The 27,733-nt window shown below is 39.2% G+C and overlaps 1 protein-coding gene across 8 annotated transcripts in view; it reads right to left on the minus strand.

Annotated features, from left to right (window-relative positions):
- Positions 1-27,733, minus strand: part of UNC80 (unc-80 homolog, NALCN channel complex subunit) — a 259,417-nt gene that overhangs the window by 85,212 nt on the left and 146,472 nt on the right. For 7 of the 8 annotated variants that reach the window (XM_043991060.1, XM_043991061.1, XM_043991059.1 and 4 more), the window contains 6 exons: positions 19,304-19,411; positions 15,566-15,704; positions 7,373-7,554; positions 4,761-4,892; positions 2,132-2,318; positions 816-947 (listed from right to left, as the gene is read on the minus strand). In XM_043991060.1, the coding sequence (XP_043846995.1) occupies positions 816-947; positions 2,132-2,318; positions 4,761-4,892; positions 7,373-7,554; positions 15,566-15,704; positions 19,304-19,411 (880 nt within the window). The remainder of the gene's footprint in view (positions 1-815; positions 948-2,131; positions 2,319-4,760; positions 4,893-7,372; positions 7,555-15,565; positions 15,705-19,303; positions 19,412-27,733) is intronic. The other variant, XM_043991058.1, reaches the window with a different exon arrangement.

Raw genomic sequence — 27,733 nt, forward strand, 5'->3', positions numbered from 1 at the left:
AGTAGTAAGAACTCTTCTTTTTTCCCAAAGAGATGGAAACAGGGTTGCATGAATAAATAATTTCAGAAGCATTCCTAAGTGAGCAGAAGTCAGCTCATAGGAGTGACCTGAGGAGGATGGGATCCAAAATAGAAATGGAAACCTTTCTCATAGTTTCAAAACCGGTAACATCTTTTGAGGTTCATAATTCTGCCTTGTGTGGCCCTCAGAAGTCAGGCAGGTCTAGTTGCTTACTAAATCTGTGTGGTTTTAGATGGTTGAGCGAAGCTCCTAGGTAGACAAGTTCTGCCAAGTTTTATGGTTACCACATCACAAATCAGTTGCCAGCTTACTGGAGCCCAGAATCCATGAATATTAGGCCACTATTTAGTTTTCCATCAATGGTTCATAAAAGCTATGCAAATTCTATGGGTCTCTATCATAATAGAAACATAATTAAGTTTGACTTTTAAAAAAATGCAAAACAATGCCAAAACAATACCAGAGCAAATGCTACTCAGCAAAAGTTGGCATAGTAGTAGCAGAATTGCCCTCATCAAAGGTGGGCACTCACTCTAGTAGTAAGATTGAGCTCTATAATAATAATTTTTTAAAAATTGGCTCCACTTTTAAAGGGTGATTGTCAGTTAAATGAGAAATTATCCTAAAGCACAGCATCTTATGTTATTGTTTCTATATTGCCAAATGTGAGAAAAATGTTTTTTATCTGTGAAAGTGCAATAATGAGAAATGAACGAGATTAAATGAGAAGTATTTTAATCCATGATCATTAGGAAGAACAGTAAAATATAAGGTATATTTCCAGCAGGGCTCACCTTCTGCACTGACAGCGGAACGTACTGACCAAACAGAGCCACGGCGAAAGGAATAATTCCTGTGGGAAGTACTTGACGTGCAGGATGGACTGACAGAAAGACGTCGGGATGCCAGGTTAGTGACTTCTTCTACTGACAGAGAAACCAGAGAGTGTAAATTTGGGCTTTCTGATAACATTAACATTACAACGCCTAGGATTTTCATTTTTACCGTATGCTTCCTTTCCACAATACAAGACTTGGGTGACTCACTTTGCACTTTTGGGGAAAACATGCCCACTCATACATACTGACCTAGCTAGACTGAATGACAAAAGAGTTCTTACAAAAGCCCTGTGTAAGATCACTGATCTTAAGGGTAATTTGGAAATTGTTCTCCTGGAGCCATTTGCTGAACTATTTCCTACATGTTGTTCCCAGATGCTTTGCAAAGTTGAGGTTGAAGGGACTCAAACTCCCAAACTCAAGGGGGCTCTTCTTCACTACAAAACGTCTTAGCAACAAATCATTGGTTGTGTTCACTCCATGTGTACTGAATGGCCCATTCTGGGTTTACATATTCTCTATATTACTCATATCACTTGGTACATTATCGTAACAGTACCACTGAATGAGTTTACTAAGACTAGCTCTACAATGTTTCTATCAAACAATAAATAACATAAGCTTTCTGTTACTCCTTGGAGGATTTGAAACCCTGCTCTAACTTCATTACATTTTTTTTTTTTTAGTGAGGCAATTGGGGTTAAGTGACTTGCCCAGGGTCACACAGCTAGTAAGTGTTAAGTGTCTGAGGCCGGATTTGAACTCAGGTCCTCCTGACTCCAGGGCCAGTGCTCTATCCACTGCACCACCTAGCTGCCCCCACTTCATTACAATTGTAATAAATTTAATTGATCAGTTTCTTCATCACTGATAGTATTTTTCACTTAAAATAGGACTACTATGTCCTTAAAAATTCTTCCATTTCCCTTAGAGGTAGTGCTGGATGAGGAAGTGGAATGGGAGATTTGATTCTTTAGCTTTCCCTTTCACCTAAGTGGTCTGAAATGGTGAGCCATTTTTAAGCAAGGCTTCCTGCCCCCCACCCCACCATGAGTCACTATCTCTTCCCATAGTCTTATACTTCTTGTTTTTTTTGTTTTTCGATAAGGCATTTGGGGTTAAGTGACTTGCCCAGGGTCACACAGCTAGTAAGTGTCAAGTGTCTGAGCCCAGATTTGAACTCAGGTCCTCCTGACTCCAGGGCCGGTGCTCTATCCACTGTGCCACCTAGCTGCCCTAGTCTTGTACTTCTAAGAAAAACTAAAGCACACCTTCTTCTTCCTGCTCTGAGTTGGGGGTGCAGGTGGGCTCATAGCAAGCCTCCTGGGTGATGGGAATGGCAGTAATGAGGCTGGCTTCTCGACCGAGTCGCTTCTTCTCCTCCTCTTGCTGTAGGTTCTTGAGGATGTGTTCTGCTCTCTGATGGGAACGTGATACAGCTCGGGCAGAAAAGGATTTCTGAGGGCAAATGAAAACAGCCATGAATTTATCTTACAGCTACTGGTGAGAGTTTGGAGAGGAAGATAGATAGTACACCTCGAGTCAGGACTAAGTGGATTTTAGCTTTATGTCGGACATATACTAAATAACCCAGGGTAAGCCACTTAAACTCTCAGTGCCCTACACAGTTTTCTAAGACTCTAAATTACAGAACAGTTGCCAGTCTGCACTGTGAGAAGGAGTTTCCTTAATTAGAGTTCTTTATGCCAGTGAATAATATGTCTGAATAAAAAAGTTTCATACAAGGGAATCAATCGTAGGCATCAAGTCCAAATGAACCACATAACCAAAATAGCCATGCTTGGGAGATTTCAAAGTGATAACTTCGGTTATCCCACATTTTTCTTTTAAGTACATTTCTAGGTTTTCTACAGTTAAAGATCTCCCACTTAGTATCATAGGATTTCAGACCTAAGTGTAACCTTCGCAGTCATTTAATCCAGTATCTTCATTTTACAAAGGAGTACACTGAGGAACTAGAATTAAGGAGTTTGACCAAGGTCACACAGATTACCAGGAGGTGGCTTAGCCTGGCCTGGAATCAAGCCTTCTAACTCCCAATCCAGTGTTCTTTCCAGAAGAGCTCTTTGGGAATGCGTGTGATTCTCTGACAACATCCACTCTATTTTCCCCTGAGATTTTAATTAAATTAAGGGCAATTATTTCTCTGCTTTTCTTCAAGACTTAGACCTTCTTCAGGAAACTTTTTCCTTGAAGATCACCTTCCATTTTTTTTTGCATATATCTGGTAGATACCTATTTATGGATGTCTTGTCTCCTCCGTTAGAATGTGAGATACTTGAAGGCAGGGACTGTTTTTGTTTTTTGGGTAATTTATTTTGCCTTCTTTATATCTTTAAATAAAAGTATTTTATTATTTTCCAGTTACATGTAGAGATAGTTTTCAACATTTGTTTATATAAGATTTCCAATTTCAAATTTTTCTCCCTCCCTCCCTCCCCTCCCTCCCCCCCTAGACAGCAGGTAATCTGATATAGGTTATATATGTGTGTGTGTGTGTGTGTATATATGTATGTATATATATATAATTAAACATATTTCTGCATTAGTCATGTTATAAGAGAAGAATCAGAACAAAAAGGAAAAACCTCAAAAAAGAAAAACAACAGCACCAACTTTATATCTTTAGCACTTAGAAGCAATTCATAGCATATAGTAAGGGCTTAATAAATTCTTTTTGACTGACTAATTTTTTAGAGGACTTATTCTTACCAACCTTTTGTAATCTTATTGGAGGAAAAAAAAAAGATTTCTTGTGACAAGAGGAACAATGGTATTCTATGGCCTGTCTCTCTCTGATACTTTTTAAAATTGGATTTAGGATCTCACTGTTATAGGCAAAACTCCTAATGAACAAAAGCAAACTCCCTGTCCTGCTGCAGAGCAACACCTTCACTGTGACTTAGGTTTTTAGAGAACTATGTGGGAAATGAGTCAAGAAATATTTATTAAGTACCTGCTATGTCACTATGCTAAGCACTGTGAATACAAAGAAAGGCAAAACATAGTCCCTGCCCTTAAGGAGCTTACAATCTAATGGGGAGTCAACAAGCAAACAAATATGTACAAACAAGCTTTATACAGGATATATAGGAAATGATTAGTAGAGGTAAGGCAGTATAATTAAGAGGAATTGGGAAGGCTTCCTGTATAAGGTGGGATTTCATTTGAGACTTGAAGGGATACCAGAGAAGCCAGGATGGCAAGATGTCTATAGGACAATCAGTTTTACATTAGGAAATCAAGCCAGACATTATGTTTAAAATTTAAAATTTAAAAAGACATTTCTTAAAGCCTCTCTAGTTTAATATATGGGGTATCCCAAAAGCCATTAAAGTTTAAAAGTACACTAAGATCTATATCTATATCTATATATTTCTATGCATGTGTATATATATATATATATATATATACATACAGATGTGTGTGTGTGTGTGTGTGTGTGTGTGTGTGTATATATTTGTATATACACACATATCTGTGTTCTTCCCAAATTGTATGGTTTTCCATTTTGTGAACGTACTATAACTCTATAAGAGCAGAGTAAGACCTAAGGTTACATAGTAGAAACTAAAGGAACTTTAAAAATAATAATTATGATCCCTGGTCATATACTTTTTTTTGCTATATATTTTAACATGTTCTCTGTGGTGCATGTGTGGTTTACTAAGTAGAAAAAAACAGTGCAACATTCTCAGGTTCAATACTCAGTACTGGTCTTTCATACTCTCTCAACAACAACAAAAAAACAAGTAATAAAAGATCTCATATGCTTATTTTGTGCTGCTTAATGTGACATATGAACATTTATATTTTCATTGGTCTCCTTGTGACTCTTGTTAACCTGAAGCTATAAAAACAAATTTGTGTGTTGCTTACCGACTGATCTTCATTAATTGGGTCCTGTACACTCCCGCTGCATTGTGGTACCCATGGAGGGTCAAACATGGGGACAGAAGGCATTCCCAGTACTGGTGAGGGCAGGGTGAAATTGATACTCGGAGGAGGGATCTGTAAGGAGACAGAAATAGAAACTTTTGGGTAGAAAGAGAAAAGAGTATAGGAAGAGGCAAACTTGTAATTGCTGCGTCTATGGGGCCCAGTGGTGCTGAAGCTCTGGTAGTAGCCCCTTAGCTACTTCAAGATTTTGATAACAAGGAAGTTTATTTACACAGCATCATTAGACTTAAGATGTGATCTTGGACAGAATATGTAGGTTCCCTGAATATGTAAAAGAAAGTTGTCAAATTAAATGCCACATTTCCTTTTTTTTTTTTTTTGCCACATTTCCTTGCATAAGTTTTTGCAGTTTACAAAATATTTTTCATCCTTTATCTCTCTCTCTCTCTCTTTCTCTCTCTCTTTCGGGGCAATGAGGGTTAAGTGACTTGCCTAGGGTCTCACAGCTAGTAAGTGTCAAGTGTTTGAGGCTGGATTTGAACTCAAGTCTTCCTGAATCCAGAGGTGGTGCTTTTGTCTCATTTTATCCTTCCTAGCACCCTGTGAGGTAGGTAGAATCAACATTATCCTCACTTTATATAAGAAAAAAAAAAGCAAGTGAAAACAAACGAATCAGCAACAATTTGCCTAAGGTCATATAGCATGAAAGTATAGATTTGAGACTCATGCCCCAGTCTTCCAACTCCAAGTCCATTGTTATGGTGATTACACCAAACAACCACTGACCAAATGACCTCTTACTAACATCCTTTGTAACTCTAATTCTTGTTCAGAGATCTGGAAGGCTCCACAAACATGATAATTAAATACAACTGCACTTTAGCACAGCCCTGTAAAGTTGCAGATGAGTTGTTATTCAGATCTATATATCCAACTCTCCTTTCTCTCTGTCAAACTGATTTTCATAAATCACAGTTCTGAGTGTATCCCTCCCTGAACTCAGTAAATTCTATTAGCTCCCTAAGATCAGATATTAATTCCTCTCTTTGGCACCTAAAGCCCTTCACAACCTTGTCCCAACCTACGTTTTCCAGTCTTATTTCACACTACTCCCTTCCATGTACACCCAGCTGATCTTCTTGCTGTTTTACACACTTAACACACCACCTTCCACCTCAGTGCCTTTGCCCTGGGTTGTCTCCTTTTCCTGAAATGGATTCTCTCCTCACTTCTGTCTCTTAGAGCTCCTAGTTTCTTCTTCTTCTTCTTCTTCTTCTTCTTCTTCTTCTTCTTCTTCTTCTTCTTCTTCTTCTTCTTCTTCTTCTTCTTCTTCTTCTTCTTCTTCTTCTTCTTCTTCTTCTCCTTCTCCTTCTCCTTCTCCTTCTCCTTCTCCTTCTCCTTCTCCTTCTCCTTCTCCTTCTCCTTCTCCTTCTCCTCCTCCTCCTCCTCCTCCTCCTCCTCCTCCTTCTCCTCCTTCTCCTCCTTCTCCTCCTTCTCCTTCTCCTTCTCCTTCTCCTTCTCCTTCTCCTTCTCCTTCTCCTTCTCCTTCTCCTTCTCCTTCTCCTTCTCCTTCTCCTTCTCCTTCTTCTTCTCCTTCTTCTTCTTCTTCTCCTTCTTCTTCTTCTTCTTCTTCTTCTTCTTCTTCTTCTTCTTCTTCTTCTTCTCCTTCTTCTTCTTCTTCTTCTTCTTCTTTGTATGTGTGTATATGTATGTACATACATGCATGTGTGCATGTATATACACACATGTATACACACACATATACCAACAACCACACATCATATACTGGGTATCCTAAAAATCTTCGTGCAATTTTAATATTTAAAAGTTTAAAAGAAACCCTTGAAAATTTGCTTTATAACTCAAAGTTTATAGCCATCTTACAAAGGGCAGTGGTTTCTGATATGAAAAGAAATTTTTTCAGGTGGAATTCATTTCACTCTCCTTACTAGGATACAAGGAGCCAACTTTGGCTATGGTTGAGCACCACAGAAGGATTACAACCTTTTGGCTCTTTGTAATAGAAAACTCTGTAATTACAACAATGAAATTAGCATTGTTATACCAATGAGAGGCAATATGGTATGACAGAAACACTTGTGGACCTGCAGTCAGGGAGACTTGGTAGTGTACTAGCTATATGACTATGGACAATTCACTTAACCTTCCTATGATATGGGGATAATAATAGCTGTTGGGTGGGGGGCAGTTAGGTGGCGTAGTGGATAGAGCGCCAGCCCTCGAGTCAGGAGGACCTGAGTTCAAATCCGGCCTCAGACACTTGACACTTACTAGCTGTGTGACCCTGGGCAAGTCACTTAACCCCAACTGCCTCACGCACAAATAAATAAATAAATAAATAAAAATAATAGCGGTTGGGTTATTGGGAAAATAACATGAGATACTATATAAGAAGGTGCTCTGCAACCCATAAAGTGTTATGTAAATATCATTATTCATGAAAATGCCCTGTTTAGCCAAGCTCTATTTGTAGCCCACCATTTTAGATTAGCAGGTGTCAGAAGTTTGAATTCTTAAGAATTAAAGTTTAGGGCCCAGGGATGTACCTCCCATAATGGACCCATCCTCACCTTAAAAATCTGCTGAGCTCCCTCCTCCATCCGAGGCCACACCTGATAGCGGAATCTCCAGAGCGTGTGGAACTTGAGGATGGCGTTGAGCCGCTGCACAGTCTCTGGGTGATGGAATTCTGACATCAGCATGTCAGACACAGCCTCTGGGACTTTTACTGCACACAGCAGGAACATGGCAGCTAGAAGGAAGCAATTCAGCATTAATCAAGGATATGTCACTAGGCTCCCGTGTCTGGAAAACAGCTCTCCAGCTCTGGTGAAAGCATCCCTCAGGGGAAATGAAACCTGTCCAACTCTGTTGGCAAGAAAGCACCCCATTTCAGACAAGGACACGAAGCACCATCCTTCATTCCACCCACCGGCTTCCAATTTATGGTTTCATAGTGCAATGACATTTTGACAGGGTCAAAGAACGGTGACTTTTGCTAGACCTATTCTAGTCTATGAGCTCCAGTCAAATAACTCTAGCCACTGACCTACTTAAAGCAAACTTCTAGCTGTTATTTCTTTTAAAATTAGATTCCTCTGTTTTTGTCATTTGATCCAAAGTGAAATTTTGTTTCAAATAAATAGCTTTCCTAAAATTTTATGAGATTAAAAAAAAAGACTGCCCTTCAAGTGAAGAAGTACATTAAAAAATACATCAACTTTTCTGGATAATTTTTAAAAATCCACATTTCAAACTTAATTCAGACTTTATGAACATAAGGAACAACTCATAATTAAAACTATCCAAAGGTGGTGGAATGAACTGTCTTAGAGGTAGTGTTTCTTCTTCCTGAAGGCCTTCAAGCAGAGGCTGGATGATCCCTTATTAAGTATGTTGTAGTGAGAATTCTTTTCAGGAACATATTGGACTACATGGCTTCTGAGGTCTCTTTCAATTCTCAAATTCTGTGATACTGTTTTTAAAGAAGTACTAAAAACGATTTTGTGAGTCTTAGTAGTGGCTTTTGATCCAAGAGAAAGCCAAATGGCCATCAACGGCCATCAGAAACAAGGTAATGAACTATGATAAGTTATATATCAGACAATAAATCATGAACCATGTAAATCCAGATTGGAAGAAGGAGCCAGTGGCTGTGGTAGAAATTGAATTTGCCAATACCTAAAACTGTTGTCTGGTTTTGTTTGTCTTAAGAAACTTTCCCTTGACTCTTCTACCTCCTATAGTTATAACTTCGCTTTACAGATGAAGACCTGAGGCTCAAAAAGGTTGACTTGGCCATTGTCATATAGCTAGTCAGTTTCTGACATGGGATCGATAGCTATGTGTCCTCTGGTATGGTAGAAAGAGTCCTATATCTGAAGGCAAGGGCCTGTCTTCAAGTAATAGAGCTACCACTTACAACTCGAGTGACTCTAGAATGCTGTATGACCATAGGACAACTCAGATTTCTATGGAGTTCTGGTTCTTAATTTGTAAAACAAGGGACTTAATTGTTTCTAATGTTTCTCCAAGCTCTGAAATCTATATTTTTCTTCTGCCATTAAATTTCTATTCCTGGGGGCAGCTAGGTGACACAGTGGATAGAGCACTGGCCCTGGAGTCAGGAGGACCTGAGTTCAAATCTGGCCTCCAACACTTAACACTTACTAGTTGTGTGACCCTGGGCAAGTCACTTAACTCCAATTGCTTCACTAAAAAAACCAACTATTCCCTCCTTCCCTGTTCCTCCCAATTCAAGCAACATTTAAAGAGCATGTATCTTCATGATACTGTTTGAAAGGCTGGATATTCGTAGGTGAAAATACAGTGATTTTTGAACTGGATAATTTTTTTAAAGTGGCTAGTAATGAGTTCATATCCAACATAAGTAAAGAGATTGCAAGAACACATAGCTATCCTTGATAAATTCAAGTCACTTGGTTCAGATGCATTGCACCCCAGGTTCTAAAGGAACTACTTAGTGTGACTTCTGAGAAATAACATGGATAAAGGGACAGGAATCTTCAGGAGCAAGGAGGCCAGTTATCAAAAGAGCCTGTAAACTATAGGTTCATGGGCTTGATTTCAACCCCTGGCAAAATTCTAGGATGTATTTTTTTGTTTGTTTTTGTTTTTTGGTGAAGCAATTGGGGTTAAGTGACTTGCCCAGGGTCACACAGCTAGCAAGTGTCAAATGTCTGAGGCCAGATTTGAACTCAGGTCCTCCTGAATCCAGGGCCAGTGCTCTATCCACTGTGCCACCTAGCTGCCCCTAGGATGTATTATTAAAATGGTGGTGATGAATATCTAGAAAAGGAAGCAATGATCACAAAGATCAAGCATGGCTTAATCAAGAATACATGATACCAGCCTCATACAGTTTCCTTTTTTAAAATTTGTTTTTTGGACAGGGTTACTGGCAAATCAGGAGAATGCTGTAGATACAGATTACCTAAATCTTAACAAAGTATTTCATAAATTATCTTATGCTATTCCTGTGGAAAAGAAAGAAAAATGTGGAATAGATTATATAGTACAATTAGATGAACTTGGAACTTAAAGAACTGTCATTAATGATTTGGTGTTAACTTGAGAGGTCTACAGTAGAGTGCTTCAGGGATCTGTGCTTCATCCTGTGCTATTTAAATATTTTTATTTTCAATAATTTAAAATTATTTTTTAAGTTTTAAGTCAGCGATTTGTATAAAAGCATAGATGACATCCTTGTCTAATCTGCAGATATAAAGCTGGGAGAGATAGCTAATGCAATGAATGACAGAGTCAGAATCCAAAAAGACTTTGGCAGGCTGAAATTTTGGTATGAATGTAATAGATTGAAATTTAATAAATAGAGTAAATAGGATGGAGGGAAATAGTTATGTTGATTGAGTATAATGGCAAAACATATGGTACCTACTACTCTGCTGGGCTATTGTGAAGAAAATTCTTTATCGAGTTTAAGGTACTAAATAAAAGTTATGATGAATAGGATGCTATCAGAAAAACCTGGAAAGACCCACATGAACTGAGGCAGAGAGAAATGTGCTGTATACAAAACAACAGTAATAGTGTAAAATGATCTGCTGGGAAGCACATGGTTATTTTCAGCAAGGCAATGATCCGATATAACTCTGAAGGACTTATAAAAATTGCAATACACCTACAGAGAAAGAACTGATGGTATCTGAAAACAGATTGAAACACATTTCTTTTTTCTTTTTTGGACAACTCCTTTGTCTGAAGTCTTGTTTTTATCTGTTTTCTCTCACAGCCTAGTTAATGTAGAGATGTTTTCCATGACTACTCATGTATAACTTAAATTGAATTTCTTGAGTTCTTGGGGTGGGGGGGATGGGAAGGGAGGGAGGAAGAGAAGTTGGAACACAAAGTTTAAAAAAATTGATGTCAAAATTTGCTTTTACATGTAATTTGGAAAATAAAATTCTAAACAGAAGAAAAAATACAAACAAAAAGTCTATGCTATGGGTGAATTGATTCAAAGAACTAGGTCTGCTGAGCAGGAAGGAGAGAAGGATGAAGGGGGTGGGCATATTATCTATCTTCAAGCACTTAAAAGGCTGCCAAGTGGGAAAGAGATTACATAGATTCTCTTTGACCCCCAAGGGTAGAACACAATAGGTATAAGTTGAAAAGGGGAGAGTTTAGGCTTGATGCTCCAAAATGTTTCCTTACAGCCAGAGCTATCCAAAAAGGAGATGAGCTGCCATGGGAGGGAGTGGTTTTCCCCTCAGCAGAAGTCTTCAAGGAAAGGCTGGATGACCACTTGTCAGATGTGGTGCAGAATGAATTCTCGTTAGAGTCTGAACTGGATTAAGAGGCCACCGAGGTCCCTTCTGACTCTGAAATTCTGTCATTCTGTGACAACATTGACTAGTCTCAAGGCACACACTGTCAAGCATAAGAATGACATGTACACAAATAAATATGTTTAGAAAGTTATATGTACATAACAATAATAGATTGAATTTATGTAAAGTTTGACATATGCTATCTCATTTGATCCTCATAACAAGCCTATGGAGTAGATAAAATTATTATCTCCATTTTGCATAGGAGGAAACTTAGGTAGAGAGCGATTAAATTACATGTCCAGGGTCACATATTTAATAAGCATGTGAATCAGGATTTGAATTCAGGTCTGAGGTCAGGTAGGCATAATGTATTAGGAAGGGAGGGGACACTACTTAGGGGGGATCAGAGAAAGCTTATTCTGACTGTCTTCATTTTACTAGAATTTTTTACTTAAGATACTTAGATGTCAGGTTCCCATTCACCATGGTATAATACCCCAAAGCTCTAGGAAAATGACTTATTGTGGTGTAGGAGAAAGAGAATTATAATGAGAGCCAAGAGATCTGGGTTTTATTCTTTGGTATCTTGCTGAATTTTTATATAACCTAGAGGATGTCACATGCCCTCTCTGAGATTCAGTTTCCTTTTGAAAAATGATGTGATTAAATTAGATAATCCTCTTCTTAAAATTCTCTGAATCTGGTCTCTTCTAGCTCTTAAATTTTCTTAGTACTAGGTACTGGAATATTAGATTCCCATTCCCCTGGGGAAAGAGGTAGGGTGAGCTTCATGTCGCTTTTATGGGTTTGCAAGAGCCAATTGTTAAATTTTCAGTGTGAGTAAATCCACCTCAGAACTGGGCAAATGCTACAAATCAAGGCTTGATTTATTGTCTATAAATTGTCAAGACTTTAGAGAGTGATTGAGAAAATGTTAACAATGTAGATTAAACTTTAAAATGTGTCCTGCATACATGCATTTTTCTCTTGGAGAACCAACTGTTTAAAAAAATTTAGTAGCAGACTATTGGGTAGAGGCCAAAGATCTCAGGACGTCTTAACTTCTGAAAACAACCTCCATTCTCTGCTACCACTTTTCCATTACCCTTTGACCTGTCAGTCCTTTGCAGTACAACTTATGTCCTAACCGCTTCAATGAAAATGCTCTTTCCTAGGTCCTATAAACACCAAAATATTTATAGTGACATGTTTTTGGTGGTAGCAAAGAACTGGAAACAAAGGCAATGTTGGTCCTTCTCTTCTTCCAAACTTCAATATTTCTGTCAAAGGCACCATCATCCTTCCAGTCTTCTAGGTTCATAATCTTAGCGTTATCCTTGGCTCTTCAATTGCTCACCTTACATATCAATAAAGTTGCAAAAATGTAATGTCTCTGCCTCTACAACATCTCTTGCATCTGGCCCATTCCACTCACGTGAACGCCACTTTATTTCAATCCTTTAACACCTCTCACCTAGAATATTGCAAGAACCTAATTGTTTTTCATGCTTCAAGTCCATCCTCCATCCCATTTCCAAACTCACTTTCCTTAAACATTGATATGACCATATGTCTTTCCTACTCAATCAACTTCAGGGGCTCACTCTTAAAAATTTTTTTTAGGGCAGAATATATGTTTTTCTGCTTTATTTTTACAGATCTTGATAGCCTGGTCCCAATCTACATTTCCAACCTCACTGGAAATTATTTTCCATCTTTTACCCTGAGATCCAGCGGAAATTGCCTTTACTCTATTCATCACATAATATCTCCTCTCTCTGTGCTTTTGTATTGGCCATCTCAAATGCCTGGAATGTGTTGTCTTCTTTTATTTATACCTCTGAGGTCACTAAGTGGTAAAATGGCTAGAGCATTGGTCTTAGAGATAGGAAAAGCCAAGTTCTAATCCTGCCTCTGATACTTATTAGCTCTTGACCCTGGGTAAGTCATATCACCTCTTTCAGTCTCAATTTCCTCATGTGTAAGTTATAATACATGAATGTAATGGAATATTACTTCACTATAAAGAAAAAGATGAATATGATAAATGTAGAAAAGCGTTGGGGGGGGCAGCTAGGTGGTGCAGTGGATAGAGCACCGGCCCTGGATTCAGGAGGACCTGAGTTCAAATCTGGCCTCAGACACTTGACACTTACTAGCTGTGTGACCCTGGGCAAGTCACTTAACCTTCATTGCCCCACCAAAAAAAAAAAGAAAAGGAAATCATGGGAAGACATATGAATGAATTGCTGCTATAATGTAAAGCAAACAAAACCAGGAAAATGATATACACAATGACTACAATAATGAAATGAAAAAAACAACCAGTGAAACTTAATGGCATGAAATTAAAGCTTAGATCCAAAGAAGAGCTATGCAAAAGTGCCCCCCCTTTCCTGCAGAGGTGGGGGTGGTGGGGAATTAAAAGTGTTGAATACTATATATAATAATGGATATTTTGATGTGTTGTTAGTTTTATAAACTTTTTCTTTTTTTATTCTTTGTAATAAGGCATGTCACTTGAGGAGGGATAGAGAAAAGGATAAAACAAAATATATCAATAAATATTTGTTTTTCTTTTAAAAAAGGAAAATATTCTTTCTTATGAAAGAGTCCTTGTGATTTCTTAATATTAAATCCTGTCCCTTCTCATTTCTTGATCTCCTCGTCTTCTCTAGTCTGTAACCCTCTTAATATCTTCTCCTTGAAACTTTCCTTCCTTGGCTACTATGAAACCATCCTTTTATTTTGTCTCTCATCAGGGGAGCAGTTGCTCCCTTCTTTTTTCTTCCCAGCTCCCTTTGCTCCTCCTGGTATTCCACAGCAGGAATATGTCTCTATGTGGGCATACTTGAATGCTCAGTGCTCTGTTCTTCTTGCTAGCCTTATCTCCCTTTTTAGCAAAGATTTCATCCATCCTCACAGACAGGTGATTTCTCAACATACCTCGGCCTCCTGCCCTCTCTCCTGGGCTTCTGCTCTACATCTCCAACTGCCTTTTGTACAACGCTACCTAAATTTGCCCAATCATCCTTTTAAACTTAGCATGTCTAAGATCAAGGTCATCATTTTTCCTCCAAATAAATTTTCCTTCTGGAGTCTCCTCTTTACATTCTTTTCTCCAGCACTCAGGCTTAAAACTTTGAGCCATCTTTGATTCCTCTCTTATCTCCTACTAGTCCCCTAACTGTCCCCCTGTTCTCTCATTGTTCTGCATCATGCTGTACACACTACTGTCCTACCCTTTTGCTTATAAGGTTTCCCTGCCTAGAATGTCCTCCCCATCTTTGACTGGCTAAGTCCTATTCTTCCTTCATGACTCCATATCTTCTGTTTGCATTTTCCCCAACTCTAAGTAATCACTTTATCCTTCGAACTCCTGTTTTGTTTCTTTCGCCCATTATCTGCCACCTGGCATTGTTGTTTTATTTCTATACATAAAGTATTGGGAATGAATGGGCAAACTCAAAGATAGTTCTTAATGTTTTAGTGTCAACACGTCAGGAGGTTTTCAATATAGTACTCTAGGCATCTATGTTAGGGGCAACTATGTGGATCTAGAGCATTGTCCTGGAGTTAGGAAGAACTGAATTCAAATCTGGCCACTTAACAGCCATATGAGCCACTTGACTTCTTTTTGCATCATTGTTTTCACCTGGGATTGTTGAGGGTTGTTCAACCAGATAAATGGGGATAATGATAGAACCTACTTTGCAGGATTATTGTGAAGATCAAATATTATAATATTTGTTTACAAAAGTGGTTAGAACACTGCCTATCACATAGTAGATGTTATACAAATGGTTATTCCCATCATCATCATCTCATAATCATTATTTTTATCTGTGCTTGGCTTCAACATTTTGGTCAGTGGCTTTTGTAGTTAGAGAACTATCTGGATCATAAATGCTTTGCACATTAGCTTGCACAGAGTAGACACCCAATAAATATCCACTGAAGCTGCTGCACTGTAGATATAGGGGAAAATTCAACTAGAATTGTGTTTAAAATGAAAAAAAAACACACTGAAAGTGTGGCTATAAGGCAAAATCATTTTTTATATCTCCAGAATGTCTTCAACAGCCCAGAAGTGGAAGCCAGTACATCCAATCCTTCATGCTGGGAGACAGCATCATGACCTCCAGAGGCATGGGTTTCAATCCCAGGACTGCCATCCACTTCTCATATGATTTTTGAGTAAGCATTGACCTTTGAACTTCAGCTCTCTCTTCTCTACAATGAAAGTTAGACTAGAAATTTTTTTAGGTCCTTACAGTTCTAAAATCCCATGATTCCTAGAAACTAGGCCCCATCTCAGCTCACTGCTATATCTAGAGCAATGTGCCATGCTATCTGTTTAATCTATATCAACCTGAGTTCATAAAACTCATTTTAAAATATGAGCTGCCCCAACAGATTACTCCCTGGGTGGTTCTTGTCTTGTGTTACCTGCCGCTCCAGCCATGTGCTCATCCATACTGAGCAGTAGCTCCCAGGCTGCAGGCTGGATGTCTCCATACATCTCTTCTGTCAGAATTGGTGCTGCCTTGATTAGCAGAGACAAGGGAGCCGGGGACAGGCTCATTACCTTGGGAGAAAGAAAAAGAAAAAGAAAATCACATTTCAAAAGCATTTTAAATGAGGGTGAATACTAACAGTCTCACAAAGTTGACAGACTGCCTGGTTTGCTTCTTTCTAGTCCTTCTTTCTCTAGATGAGAATAAAGCATGATCTAAAAGAGAAGCTATTTAGATGATGAGGCATCATACCAAAGAGTGCCTTGGGACTGGCTATTTGCAGATTGATTAAAAATAAATTTGTATTTTAGTTTCTATTTCTTTCTAATGTTCCAGGGTAGAGTCAGTATATGAAACTGTTTTCTGGTTAATAGAATGATGCTCTGTAAGAAGAAAAATATTTTTTATGTTCAAATTCTGCATTGATTTTGGTCAGAGTGCATTGAACTGTTATAGACAATTTTGTACCATACTACCGTACTTCCAGAATATTGGGAATAATGGCCAGATGCAAAAAGTATGTTCCAATATCAACATGACAGGAGATCTCCAGTAGAATACACTTCAAGGATCTGTGCTTGGCCCTATGCTGTTGGGCATTTTTTTGGTCAATAGTTCTCAAAATTAAGTGATGTGCTTATAGATTTGTATATGACACAAAATTGGAAGGGAGAGTTAACAGAGTGAATGGAAATGCCAGGATCCAAAAGAATCTTGACAGGTCAGAACATTGGGTTAAATCTAATATAAAATTCAATAGCGATACATGAAAAGTCTTATACCTAGATAAAAAAAAAATCAGTTGCACAAGAATAAGATTGGGTGGGAGTAAACAGCAGTTTTTCTGTTTCACTCCTGACTCATTTACCTAGGACTTTCTCTACCATATCCCTGCATACCCATTCCTCCCCAGGCTGTGCAAAGTCATCAGCCTCACTCTCTCCTCCATTGTATTCATCCATTAGAATGTAAACTCAGTGAGGGCAGAGACTATTTTTCTTTCTGCTTGTATTTGTGTTCCCAATGCAGAGCATAGTGCCTTGACTTGGCTGAAGAGATCTGGGGATTTTACCTGAACTATAGAGTCAACATGATTCAGCGGTGAGATGTGGCCAAAACCCTCTCCCTCAAACACCCCCAAACTAAAGAGATCTTGGGATTCATTAAGAGATAAAGCTTCTAGAAAAATGAAGATAAGTCCTACTGTAATCAAGCTGGAGAGAGAATAGAGAACAACTAGCATGGTGAAAGTTGAGCCCAAAGAAACAGTTGAAACCACTATGTGTGTTTAGATTGGAGCAAAGAATACTCAGGATGGGGCACCATGATAGCTGTCTTCAAGTATTTGAAATGTTGTCATGTGAAGGAGGAATTAGACCAGTTTTGTTTGGCCCCAGAGGACAGAACCAACTGCAGTGGGTATGAGTTACATACATGGGTATGAGGCTAATTTAAGCTGATGTCTGGAAAAACTTCCTAATAATTTGAATTGTCCAAAAGAGTTGAATAGGCTGTCTCAAGGATCAGTGGGTTCCCCTCAGCCTCCTTCCTCCCTTCAAGTACCATAAACAGAGGCTGGACAACCACTTATATATGGGTTGTTCTAGTAGGCCCCCAAGGGTCTTTCAAATTCTTAAATTCTGTAATTATATGAATTTATTCCATTTTCTAAAAATACAGGCTATCTCCAACTTATAAATGGCCTATTCCAACATTTTATTTGTGTGTCAGTTTCAGAGTTCCAAATCAAATGTATTTTCCCATTGAAATAATGTGTGTGTCTATATATGCATTTATATGTATACATGTATAGATATCCACATACACACAATACATATATACACATGCATGCATGCATGCATGTATAAAATTAGGTACCAAGGGTGGCCCACAAAACACATTTAATAACAATTACCATTTCTGAAGTTCTGTAAGTTTTTATGGGCTAGCCTGGGAACTTAATTTACAATTATATTACAAATTTATTATAATTATAACATTGTTTCCATGGAAAGATGCACTCTAAGTTAGAATCTAAGCCCCAGAAAATGCATCTTTTCCCTTCAGTTCTCCCTATAGCTAGGATTCCCTTTCTGAGAGGCATTAAAAGGGAGTATTTCCACCCTATCAACACAGTGCAATATTGCCCTTGTAGCTTCAGTGGCATAGGGGTCCCTGGCTATAAACCAAGGAAGCTCTTTATCCTGAGCTAGTGAGTGGGAATGTGGGGGTGGGTAGGGAGGAAAATGCCTTTGACTCCAGCAGAGATGGCCATTTGTAGGTACTTTTGCTCTTTTCTTTCTTTTTTCCCCATCTTGACCCCTTAATGAACCAGTTCAACTTTCCACTGTGCTTTTCTCTTGAATCCCTGGTCCTCTCGTTGTATTACTGATTGCACCCTGCCACATCTTAGCTTTGGATCACTCTCACTGTCCTCCACCTTTGCTCCTACGGATGTGCTGCTGAATTAAGGTGGAGAAAATCATGCAGTCGTTCTGATTGGGTCCGCTATAAATTTATGTTACACAACCTCAACTGGCCCTTCACTGTTGCTAGGCAATCCTTGAAAACCTCTGTTATCCATTCCCTGTACCAGTCTCCTCAGTGCCTCTTTTAAGCCTTTTCATCCCTCTTCAAGCTTCCCATTACTCCCCTCCCTCCATCCTCTCAGCTGAGAACCTTGCCTCCTATTTTACAGAAAAAATTGAGCTTATTAGGACATGTCCAACTCTGAACGTATTAACTTTTCCCATAAATTGTGCCCCTTTCCAAACTCCCTTATTACTGTTGAGGGCACTACCATCCCTGCAGTACCCCCAAGCTCAAAACTGACGTGTCATTCTCACTTCCCCCATATCCAATCTGTTGCTGAGATTTGTAGATTCCATCTTTGCAACATCTCTTAAACACTCCGTTCTCTGCTCTGATACAGGCTCTTGTCACCCCACTCGTGGTCTGTTGCCTGCTGGTTGGTCTGCCTGCCACAAATGTCTTACCACTCCAACCCATCCTCCACTCAGCCACCTGCTTTCTTCTGCTCTGAAGAAAGTGAGTCAGAGCTCATCTCACCCAACCTCATACTTAAAAAACTCCAGTGGCTCCTGATCACCTCCAGAATTAAATCCTCTATTTGGTCTTCAAAGCCCTTCATAACCTCCTACCTTTCTAATGTTTTCAAATCTCATTCACCACCATGTGCTCTTTGATGCTATGACACTGACCTTCTTGCTGTTCTGTAAACAAGAGACTCTGGTTCTTGACTCTGAGCCTTTTTTTCTGGTGACTGTCCTCCATGTCTGAAATGCTCCCCCTCTCCATCTCTGGCTATGGTTTTCCTTAAGTCCCAACTAAAATCTCTTCTATAGAAAGCTTTCCCTAACTCCTCTTAATTCTAGTGTTTTCTCTCTTTTGAAATTTCCTTATTTATCCTGTGTATTGCTTGTTTGTACATATTTGTTTGTTTGGTGTCACCTCCATTAGATTGTGAACTCCTCGAGTTCAGAGACTCTTGCATCTTTTCATATCCCCAATGCTTCTCACAGTGTTTTGTTCAAAGTGGGCACTTAAGAACAGCTTGTGGACTGACGGAACGTAGCTTATATGTTTCTGCATTTTCATTTAGGGATGACTGTAAGCTTGTCACTAATGAAGGTGATGCAGTGGTCAATACCTGATGTCTGATGTATTTTAACATCCCAGAGTCCTTTTTGCCTTCGAGATTGGTCTCTGTAACTCTCTTCTTCAGAGAGGGTGTCCTCAGGCATGACTTATCTGAGCACTGAAAAAGAATGTGACATCTATGTTAAAAAAAAAAGGAAAGGATTTCAGATGCATGCACATCTGGAAACAAACACTCTTCACTATAAAAGAATCAATGCATCAGATCCTCTTCTAGTCCAAAAGTTTCTGAAAGTAAAGAGTGGACATTGTTATGAACAAAAAAGCCATTTAACTCAACTTATCCCATTCGGGCGAGTTCTAATTTGGTTGTAGAATAGAGAAAAACACTTCCTCCCCTTTTCTTGTTGAGCAACCCCTCAACCCTGCTCCAATTGGGTTCTGTCCTACTTCATACACTTAATAATAGCTAACATTTACATAGCACATTATGGCTGGTAAAGCACTCCACGTATATTCTCATTCGATTCTCACAACAGCCCTGGGAGGTAGGTGTTTTTATTGTTCCCATTTTGCAGATGAAGAAACTGAGGCTGAGTGACTTGCTTAGGGTCACACAGGTAGTCTGAGGCATGATTCAGACTATCTATGTGACCTTGAACAAGTCACACAAACTAGTTGTGAGACTTTGGGCAAGTCACCAAACCTTCTGAGTTTGTTTCCTCCCTGATAAAATGGGGATGATAATAATACCACCTCCCCAGGTGATTTGTGTGGACCAAATGAGATTTTGTATGTCAAGTGCTTTGAAGACCTAAAAGCTCCACAGACTGTTATTGTGGTGGTTTGTTACATTTTTATTCCAGCAGTGGAAAAACCACTGGTTTAAGCTTTTTGACTTAAAAAAAATTGTTGGCTGGCTTTTCTGAAATCAGAGAAGCTGCAGGAGGTATTGTTCCTGAATGAGACCAGACACTTATTTACCCTGATCCAAGTCCTCCTGACCTTCAACCATGTTTCAGGGGAGATATTATGTGGGAAGAGGATAAATAACTGCCTCCCTAGAGCCAGTACATGCTGGTCGTTTGAGTGTTCATTCTTGCCCCCCCCCCCCGAGCGTGGGTAGAAAAGGGCTGCTTCTTCAACCCACACCAAGGGAGAAGAATTGTGAGTCTGGCTCATTCCTGAATGGGGTTGCAGGCAGAGCTATTGAGAGAAGAGGTAACACTGAGATTACCCATGGGTTCCAGAAAAGTCTTTAAAGACTATGACCCCAAGGGCTTACAACATTGAGTTTATGTGAATAGGATGGCTCCTTCTTTACCAAAGAATATGCTTTGAAACAAGTGAGTCAGAGCTCTTGCCGTGCTCTCTAAAGACAAAAAAGAATGCAGGTGCAGACTTCAGATCATCTATAATTTGTGCAAAGGAGATTCATGTACTGCTTTATTTCTGGGAATGCAAAAGCAATTCATAGAATAAAGCCTGTGCTTATATAAGTTAATTTGCAGGCTGCCTTCAAACCATCCGTATGTACAAGGAGAGTCAATTCTCCTCATAGGAGTGCAGGGGAGGGGGTCGGGGCGGGGGTGGGGGGGTGGGGAGGAGGAAATTAGCTTCACTTCTGAATAATGGTAATAATGACAAGAACATAACAGCCTGCTTTTATGCTGCATATCCCCAAAGTCTTATTACGGTTTTAAGCTCTTAAAGCTGAATACTTTTGGGACACTTCATATAGCATTTGTATGCTTTGCAGAGCGCTTTCCTCACAACAATATGAGGTAGACAGCACAGGTATTATTATGCCTATTTATTTTTTTGGATAAGATTTGTGGTCCCATTGGGTTTCATTGGTGCTCACTTAGAAACTCTCAGGGAGGCAAGTCCCTTTGTCAACACAGTTTAGCACCTGCCTTGAAACCTGGGAGTCTTACAGAGCTGCCTTGGGAGGCACCAAGAAATTCAATGACTTGTCCAGACTCATTTTCAATGTGTATCAGAGGTGGGAATGTATTGCCACACTCTTGTTCATCTCTCAAATAAAATCTACATTAGATGCTGAAAATACAATTCAGAGAGATTAGATGACTTTTCCTCATTCTTAAGGAAATTTCCCAGGGCAGCCATGTCTTCCTTCCTCTATAGGCTCCCTCTACTCCAAACTTACCAGACTTCCTCCACCTGTCACAGCATCCTCACTCTGAAAATTCATTCTGGCCTTGAACTTTTCACAGTTGAAGTAACCCTCCCGTTCCCCTTGGATTCCCTTCCTTTCATTGGTCAGTTCTTCCCAGAACTTCCATTTTAAAGAAAGAACCCAGGCCTGCCAGGGTTTGATTCCTCTCCCAGTCACACATCTGACTCTGGACTTTCTCCATCATGTTTCTGCTTGGGTATTTTTTCCTCCCACCCATTTTCCCCTTTCAGCTTTTAAAAAAATTGTCTTCCCCTATTAGAGTATAAGCTCTTTGAGGTCAGGGACTATCTTTCCATCTGTATTGGTATTTCCAGTTTAGCACAGTGCTTGGCATACTTAATAAATGTTTGTTGACTTGATTTTTTCTGTAATTTTCAGAAGTTCTTAAAAGATAGACAGGAAAACAGTGAGGGATGATGGAATGTCAAGAAGGTAAAATAGCCATATAAAGAAAGGTCACCTCAGCAGATTGCTGAAATAGTTGATCCCCGACTGTTTTATTAGCGGTACAATTCTTTAGCAGGGGTTTTGTTTATTTAAAAATATTTTAATAAGTATATTTTAATATAATTGTTTCTTTTAAAATTATATTTATTTAAAAATATTATTCTGAGAAGGGGTTCCATAAGATTTTCCAGCCTGTCAAAAGGATCCATGTCTGTCTGTCTGTCTGTCTGCCTGCTTGCTTATCTGTCTGTCTGTCTGTCCATCTCTCTCTCTCTCTCTCTCTCTCTCTCTCTCTCTCTCTCTCACACACACACACACACACACACACAGAGTTAAGAACCCCTGGCTTTAGGTTTCCTGTTAAAGTGGTTCTATGAACATCTGGAAGCATCACATGAACCTAAAGACAGTAGGTGGAGACTGAGCAATGACCTGGACTCACGACTTAGAGACAGAATTTATGTCAATATAGGCCCAAAGTTCAGACAGTGTTGGAGCAATGTTCCCAGATGGAACTCCCAGAGGAAACCATTTGGGGAACTTCTCTGAAGAAGAGAGTATGATAGACCCCCATAAGACTGGAACCTTTCCCCAAAGACTTCAAGAGACATTCTGGAATTCTCCTTGTGGGATTTTTAGAGAACTATATTTTGCCTTGTTGCAGAAGGCCTAATGGTTAAGATCTTGTCTTTTTAAAATATAACTTCTTTTTGGAACACTGTGACTGGGATGTGATAGAGTTACATGTGAAATAATTGTTGTCAATACTACTTGACTGTCTGGAGCAAAGTTTTTCCCAAGGTCTAGTGTGGAGTTGAACCAAGAGAAATGTTATATCCCTCAAAAGGTAATGCTGATCTATGATATGGGCATCTTTAACACAAGAGTTAGTGTACGTCTTAGTGACTCATGTCCAGAGCTCTATGCAAAAATATAAAAGAAAGAGAAGAAAAAGTCTTGCATTTGAGGAGCTTCCAGTCTAGTTGGGTAAATGGCAAACACCAGTAAAATGACAGGAGTAAAACAACATCCCCAAAGGATTGATAGCATAGTACAAATGGAGGTTATGAGTGCTGAGATGTGAATTAGAGTCGTGATCAGAACCAGATGAGTTAGAAAATACACTAAATTTTCTCATGAATACAGCTTGTTCCACAAACACGTTTGAAGAGGAGCGTGCTGAATAATGCATTGCTCATTAGACCTTTGTCTGATTTTTATTACCACCACTGCTTTATTACTTTGTTGTACTGTTTTCATTGAAGCTCCAGGCATACAGGCCAGGATTCGTTTTTATGGCTGATGCAGAATGGGTAAATATGAGAGTATCATGAGAAAAAAGATAGATTGTGAAGACGGGCATCACGATTTGGGAAGACTATATTGCTCAAGTGAGAAGTGAAGGAGCAGGTTAATGGCCTTTGAAAAGAATCAGATAGAATTGGTTTTGTTTTCCTCTGAGGAACATAAACAAAGGTCTAGAACTCTTTCCAAGTTTCCTGGAGCCCAATTCTTTGTTTGTGAGGATGACCCTGAGGTCAGAGTTGGTTGAGAGGCACACATGGGTGATCAACAATCCATGGCCCCTAAAGCTGAGTATCCAAGAACAAACAGAAAAGAAAAGAATTTTTTATCACTAGTCATAGACTGGTTAAAAAAAACAACAACAATAACCAGGAACATAATTTTGTTTTTGTTTATGCCTGTGTTTAATGTCAAACAAGCCTTTCCATCTCTCTATATTCTATAAACTTTGGAATAAACAATTTTTTTTCTTTAGCTTCTGAAACTCATTTGCAACTCATGATGATACTCATCTTGTTTCTGTTCCCTCTGAATTTAGGTACATTTTGTCCTCTGATATCTTGCATTTGCTCCTATTCCCTGATGGCTGGATGTGGGTGTGTTTTTCACTCTCAGCTGCATCATAAAATCCTTCAGGGCAGGCACTGTTTTTCCTTTTGTACCTCCCACAGCTCCTGGTATAGTCCTGAACCCTTTGCAGATGCACAGTAAATATTAATTGAATTGGATAATTGATAAAGGAAAATCCTTTGTTCAAGTCACTGCAAATGGTGAAGCAAATTCAGATGTATTAATAACAGATGTAATGGCTTGAGCAAAAAGCAAGCAGTGTCAGCTGCTTTATTAGTAGACTGAGGATCTACTGCTTCTCAAGGGCAGGCTTAAGATTTTTGAGTTTCCATTAACTTTTAAAAGTCCAGATGCTCAAATTTGATGTTAAAATGTAGGTTAATGTTGAGAAAATATTCTCTTTATATTCTTTATATTTATATTTAAAGAGAATATTACATTCTCTTTAAAGCATTTCTTGCAGCTCAACCACCATTAGATATTCTATCATTTGTCAGTCAACAGTCAAGCAATGACAGTTTGGTAGAGGTAAAAACACCTCTCTCCCTCTGATATGAGGAGAGACACTTATTTTTGCTTGTGGAAATGAGGACAAACATTTTGTCCTTCTTTTGTCAGTTTACTTGTCTTTGTTCCAAATTACAAAGACTTTATTTAAATTGTTGTTATGATCTACAACTCCCAGTTCATTTTTTTTGGAGGGGGGTCGGGGGCAATGAGAATTTAGTGACTTGCCCAAGGTCACACAGCTAGCGTCAAGTGTTTGGACCAAATTTGAACTCAGGACCTCCTGAATCCAAGGCCAGTGCTTTATCCACTGCACCACCTAGCTGCCCCCTTCCCAGTTAATTTTTTTTTTTTGCAGGGCAATGGGGGTTAAGTGACTTGCCCAGGGTCACACAGCTAGTAAGTGTCAAGTGTCCGAGACCGGATTTGAACTCAGGTACTCCTGAATCCAAAGCCAGTGCTTTATCCACAGTGCCACCTAGCTGCCCCAGTTCATTTTTAAAGAAACATGTAAAGCAGAGATATATAAACATTTTAAAGATGGGAACTCCTTTGACAGTCTGGTGAATTGAATGGCTCCCTTTTCAGAATAATGTTTTTAAATGCATAAAATGAAATATGTAGGATTACAAAGGAAATCAATTACATTGATATAGACAATTTTATATATTCATTAATAATACTAAAAATATTAAATATTTTTAAAAAAGCAAGTTCACACACCCACTAAAATTATTCATGGTTTCTTGGGGTTCAAGGACTGAAGAGTAAGAATCTCTGTTTTAAAGTCTTTATTTTCCCCATTATTGATATATGCCAATTTTTTAAAGAAGTTGATTAAAAACCTAACATTGAACTTCATTACAAACAACTCAACTTGCTTAGTAATATGGAAATTTATTTTGATTTGGGGACCCTACCTTTGGGCTGAGATTAAAAAGCCTTAGGCCCTCAGGGTCTTTTCTGTGTGGGAGGTGCTGGTGCCCCTCTCCCTCTGCTTCAGCTGAGCCAAAAAGCCCTGTGGCCTATACAAGATGCCAGGTCAGACAGCTGGGAGGGGCCCCCAGCTCCCTCTGCCCTGAGCGGATCTATCGGAGAGATCCCGGGCTTGTCCAGGCCAGGCTCTGGCATACCCCATGCTGAGGTCCCAGGCGTGCAGCAGGGGGCACAGGTCCTGGAACCCTGGGTATGATATGCACGAGACACTTGAGCGTCCCCATCCCCCCAGCTGCAGCCCTGGCTGGTGGATTAGCTTGGGGTCTGTGAGGGTGCAAAAAGCCCCAAGATTTGAGTGGAGAGAAGTAAGATATACATAGATCTGGGAGTTAGACTGACAAAAAAGGAGGCTGAAGGACAAGATAGAGAGCCCGAAAGACAAGATTAAGGGGGCTGACAAGACGAATGGAACAGAGAAGGACACTGGAGCACTAGGAGAATGGAAGGAGAGGTCGGTGAGAGAGAAACACAGGGGTTCAGCGGTGGCAGTAAAGAGAGGAAAGTTAGAAGCAGGGGGACAGACAAAGTGAAAGGGGCTCAAAGTTAGAATAAAGGACCTGAGTAGGGAAAGTGGAATATACCCTAAGGCAAGAGGCGGCTAAGGCCCTTATTGTATTTTTTGTTTCGTTTTGTTTTTGTTTTTGTTTTTTTTGCAGGCAATGGGGGTTAAGTGACTTGCCCAGGGTCACACAGCTAGTAAGTGTCAAGTGTCTGAGACCGGATTTGAACTCAGGTACTCCTGAATTCAGGGCCGGTGCTTTAACCACTGCGCCATCTAGCTGCCCCTAAGGCCCTTATTGTATTAAAAAAGTTCCAGGCCCAGCAGGTGGAAAGAGACACTGGAATGCAGTCAAGTTGTACATTTTATTTCCCTGTATTTTTATGTTTAAATAGTATCTCAGGGGCAGCTAAGTGGCGCAGTGATAAAGCACTGGCCCTGGACTCAGGAGGAACTTAGTTCAAATCTGGCCTCAGACACTTGACATTTATTTACTAGCTATGTGACCCTGGGCAAATCACTTAACCTCCATTGCCCCGCAAAAAAACAAAAACAAAAGAAAACAAAAAACAAACCAAAAAAAATAGTATCTCATAAATAAACTCTGCTTTGATTATTTAGTTAAGAAGCTTCTTAATCTTTTGCTTATCAATTTTGGGAGTGGAGCAGTGTGGTGGAACTTTATAAACGGCCCACATTAAATTAATAGCAGTCAGATAGCTAGTCAGTCAAAAGGCCCCAGATTAGTCCTCCAGTCAGATTAGTCCCCCCAAATCAGGCCCAACTAGTCAAAATATTTCCACATTTGAACGGCAACCACAAAGAGATTTACAGCCCAATTATAATTTTTCTAAGCTTATAATTTTTCATATAGTTATAATTTTCCATAAGTCCAATTATATCATTTTTCAGACTAGATTAGTTAGCTAATAATTAATTAAATATTTTACATATTTAATGGCAAGCCAGCCAGGAGTCGAACCTGCAATCTTCTGACTGCAGTAATCATTTAAATTAATTTCAGTGCATAAAGTATTATACAACTTCTTCTAAAATCCCAACAGAATTAATTTTTTGTCCCTTGATTGTCATTTACATATGCCACCCTTATACAATGTTGCATTCTTCTCATTCTGCTTTTTGCACTTTGGACTATTTTATAAAGATTTTTCCAGATTTCTCTCATTACATTAATGTATCACAACTTATTTAATAATTCTTCTGTTATTGGACATTCGGGTTGTTTCTAGTTTTTTCAGGTACAAATAATGCTGCCATAAAATATTTGAGGGGCAGCGAGGTGGTACAGTGGATAGAGCACTGGCCCTGGATTCAGGAGGACCTGAGTTCAAATATCCAGCCTCAGACACTTGACGCTTACTAGCTGTGTGACCTTGGGCAAGTCACTTAACCCCAATTGCCTCACCAAAAAAAGCCAAACAAACAAAAAGATTTGAACAGATAGCTCTACTTTGGTTGTTTATTTTTTTATTATTTTTCCAGGTTATATTCCCAGCAATAGATTGGTACTGGGTCAAAGAACAATATGATTATTTTTATAACTTTTACCAGGTACCATCAGATTGTTCTCCAAAAAGAGTGCTGCAAAGTTACAACTCCACCAGCAATGAATGAGTGTACCTGTTTTTCCACAATCGCAACAGCAGTGAATTTGGTTGGTTTTATTTTTATTTTTTGCGAATATTTGAGGTAGTAGTGCAAAGGGTTTTTTTTTTGTTTTTTTTGTTTTGTTTTGTTTTTTTGGTGAGGCAATTGGGGTTAAGTGACTTGCCCAGGGTCACACAGCTAGTAAGTGTCTGAGGCCGGATTTGAACTCAGGTACTCCTGAATCCAGGGCCGGAGCTTATCCACTGCGCTATCTAGCTGCCCCAGTTCAAAGTTTTAATATGTCAATATTCATCTGGAAGAATGCTCCACCTCACAAATTATTAAAGAAA

Source organism: Dromiciops gliroides, chromosome 3, assembly GCF_019393635.1.
Source record: "Dromiciops gliroides isolate mDroGli1 chromosome 3, mDroGli1.pri, whole genome shotgun sequence".
Classification (NCBI taxonomy): domain Eukaryota; kingdom Metazoa; phylum Chordata; class Mammalia; order Microbiotheria; family Microbiotheriidae; genus Dromiciops; species Dromiciops gliroides.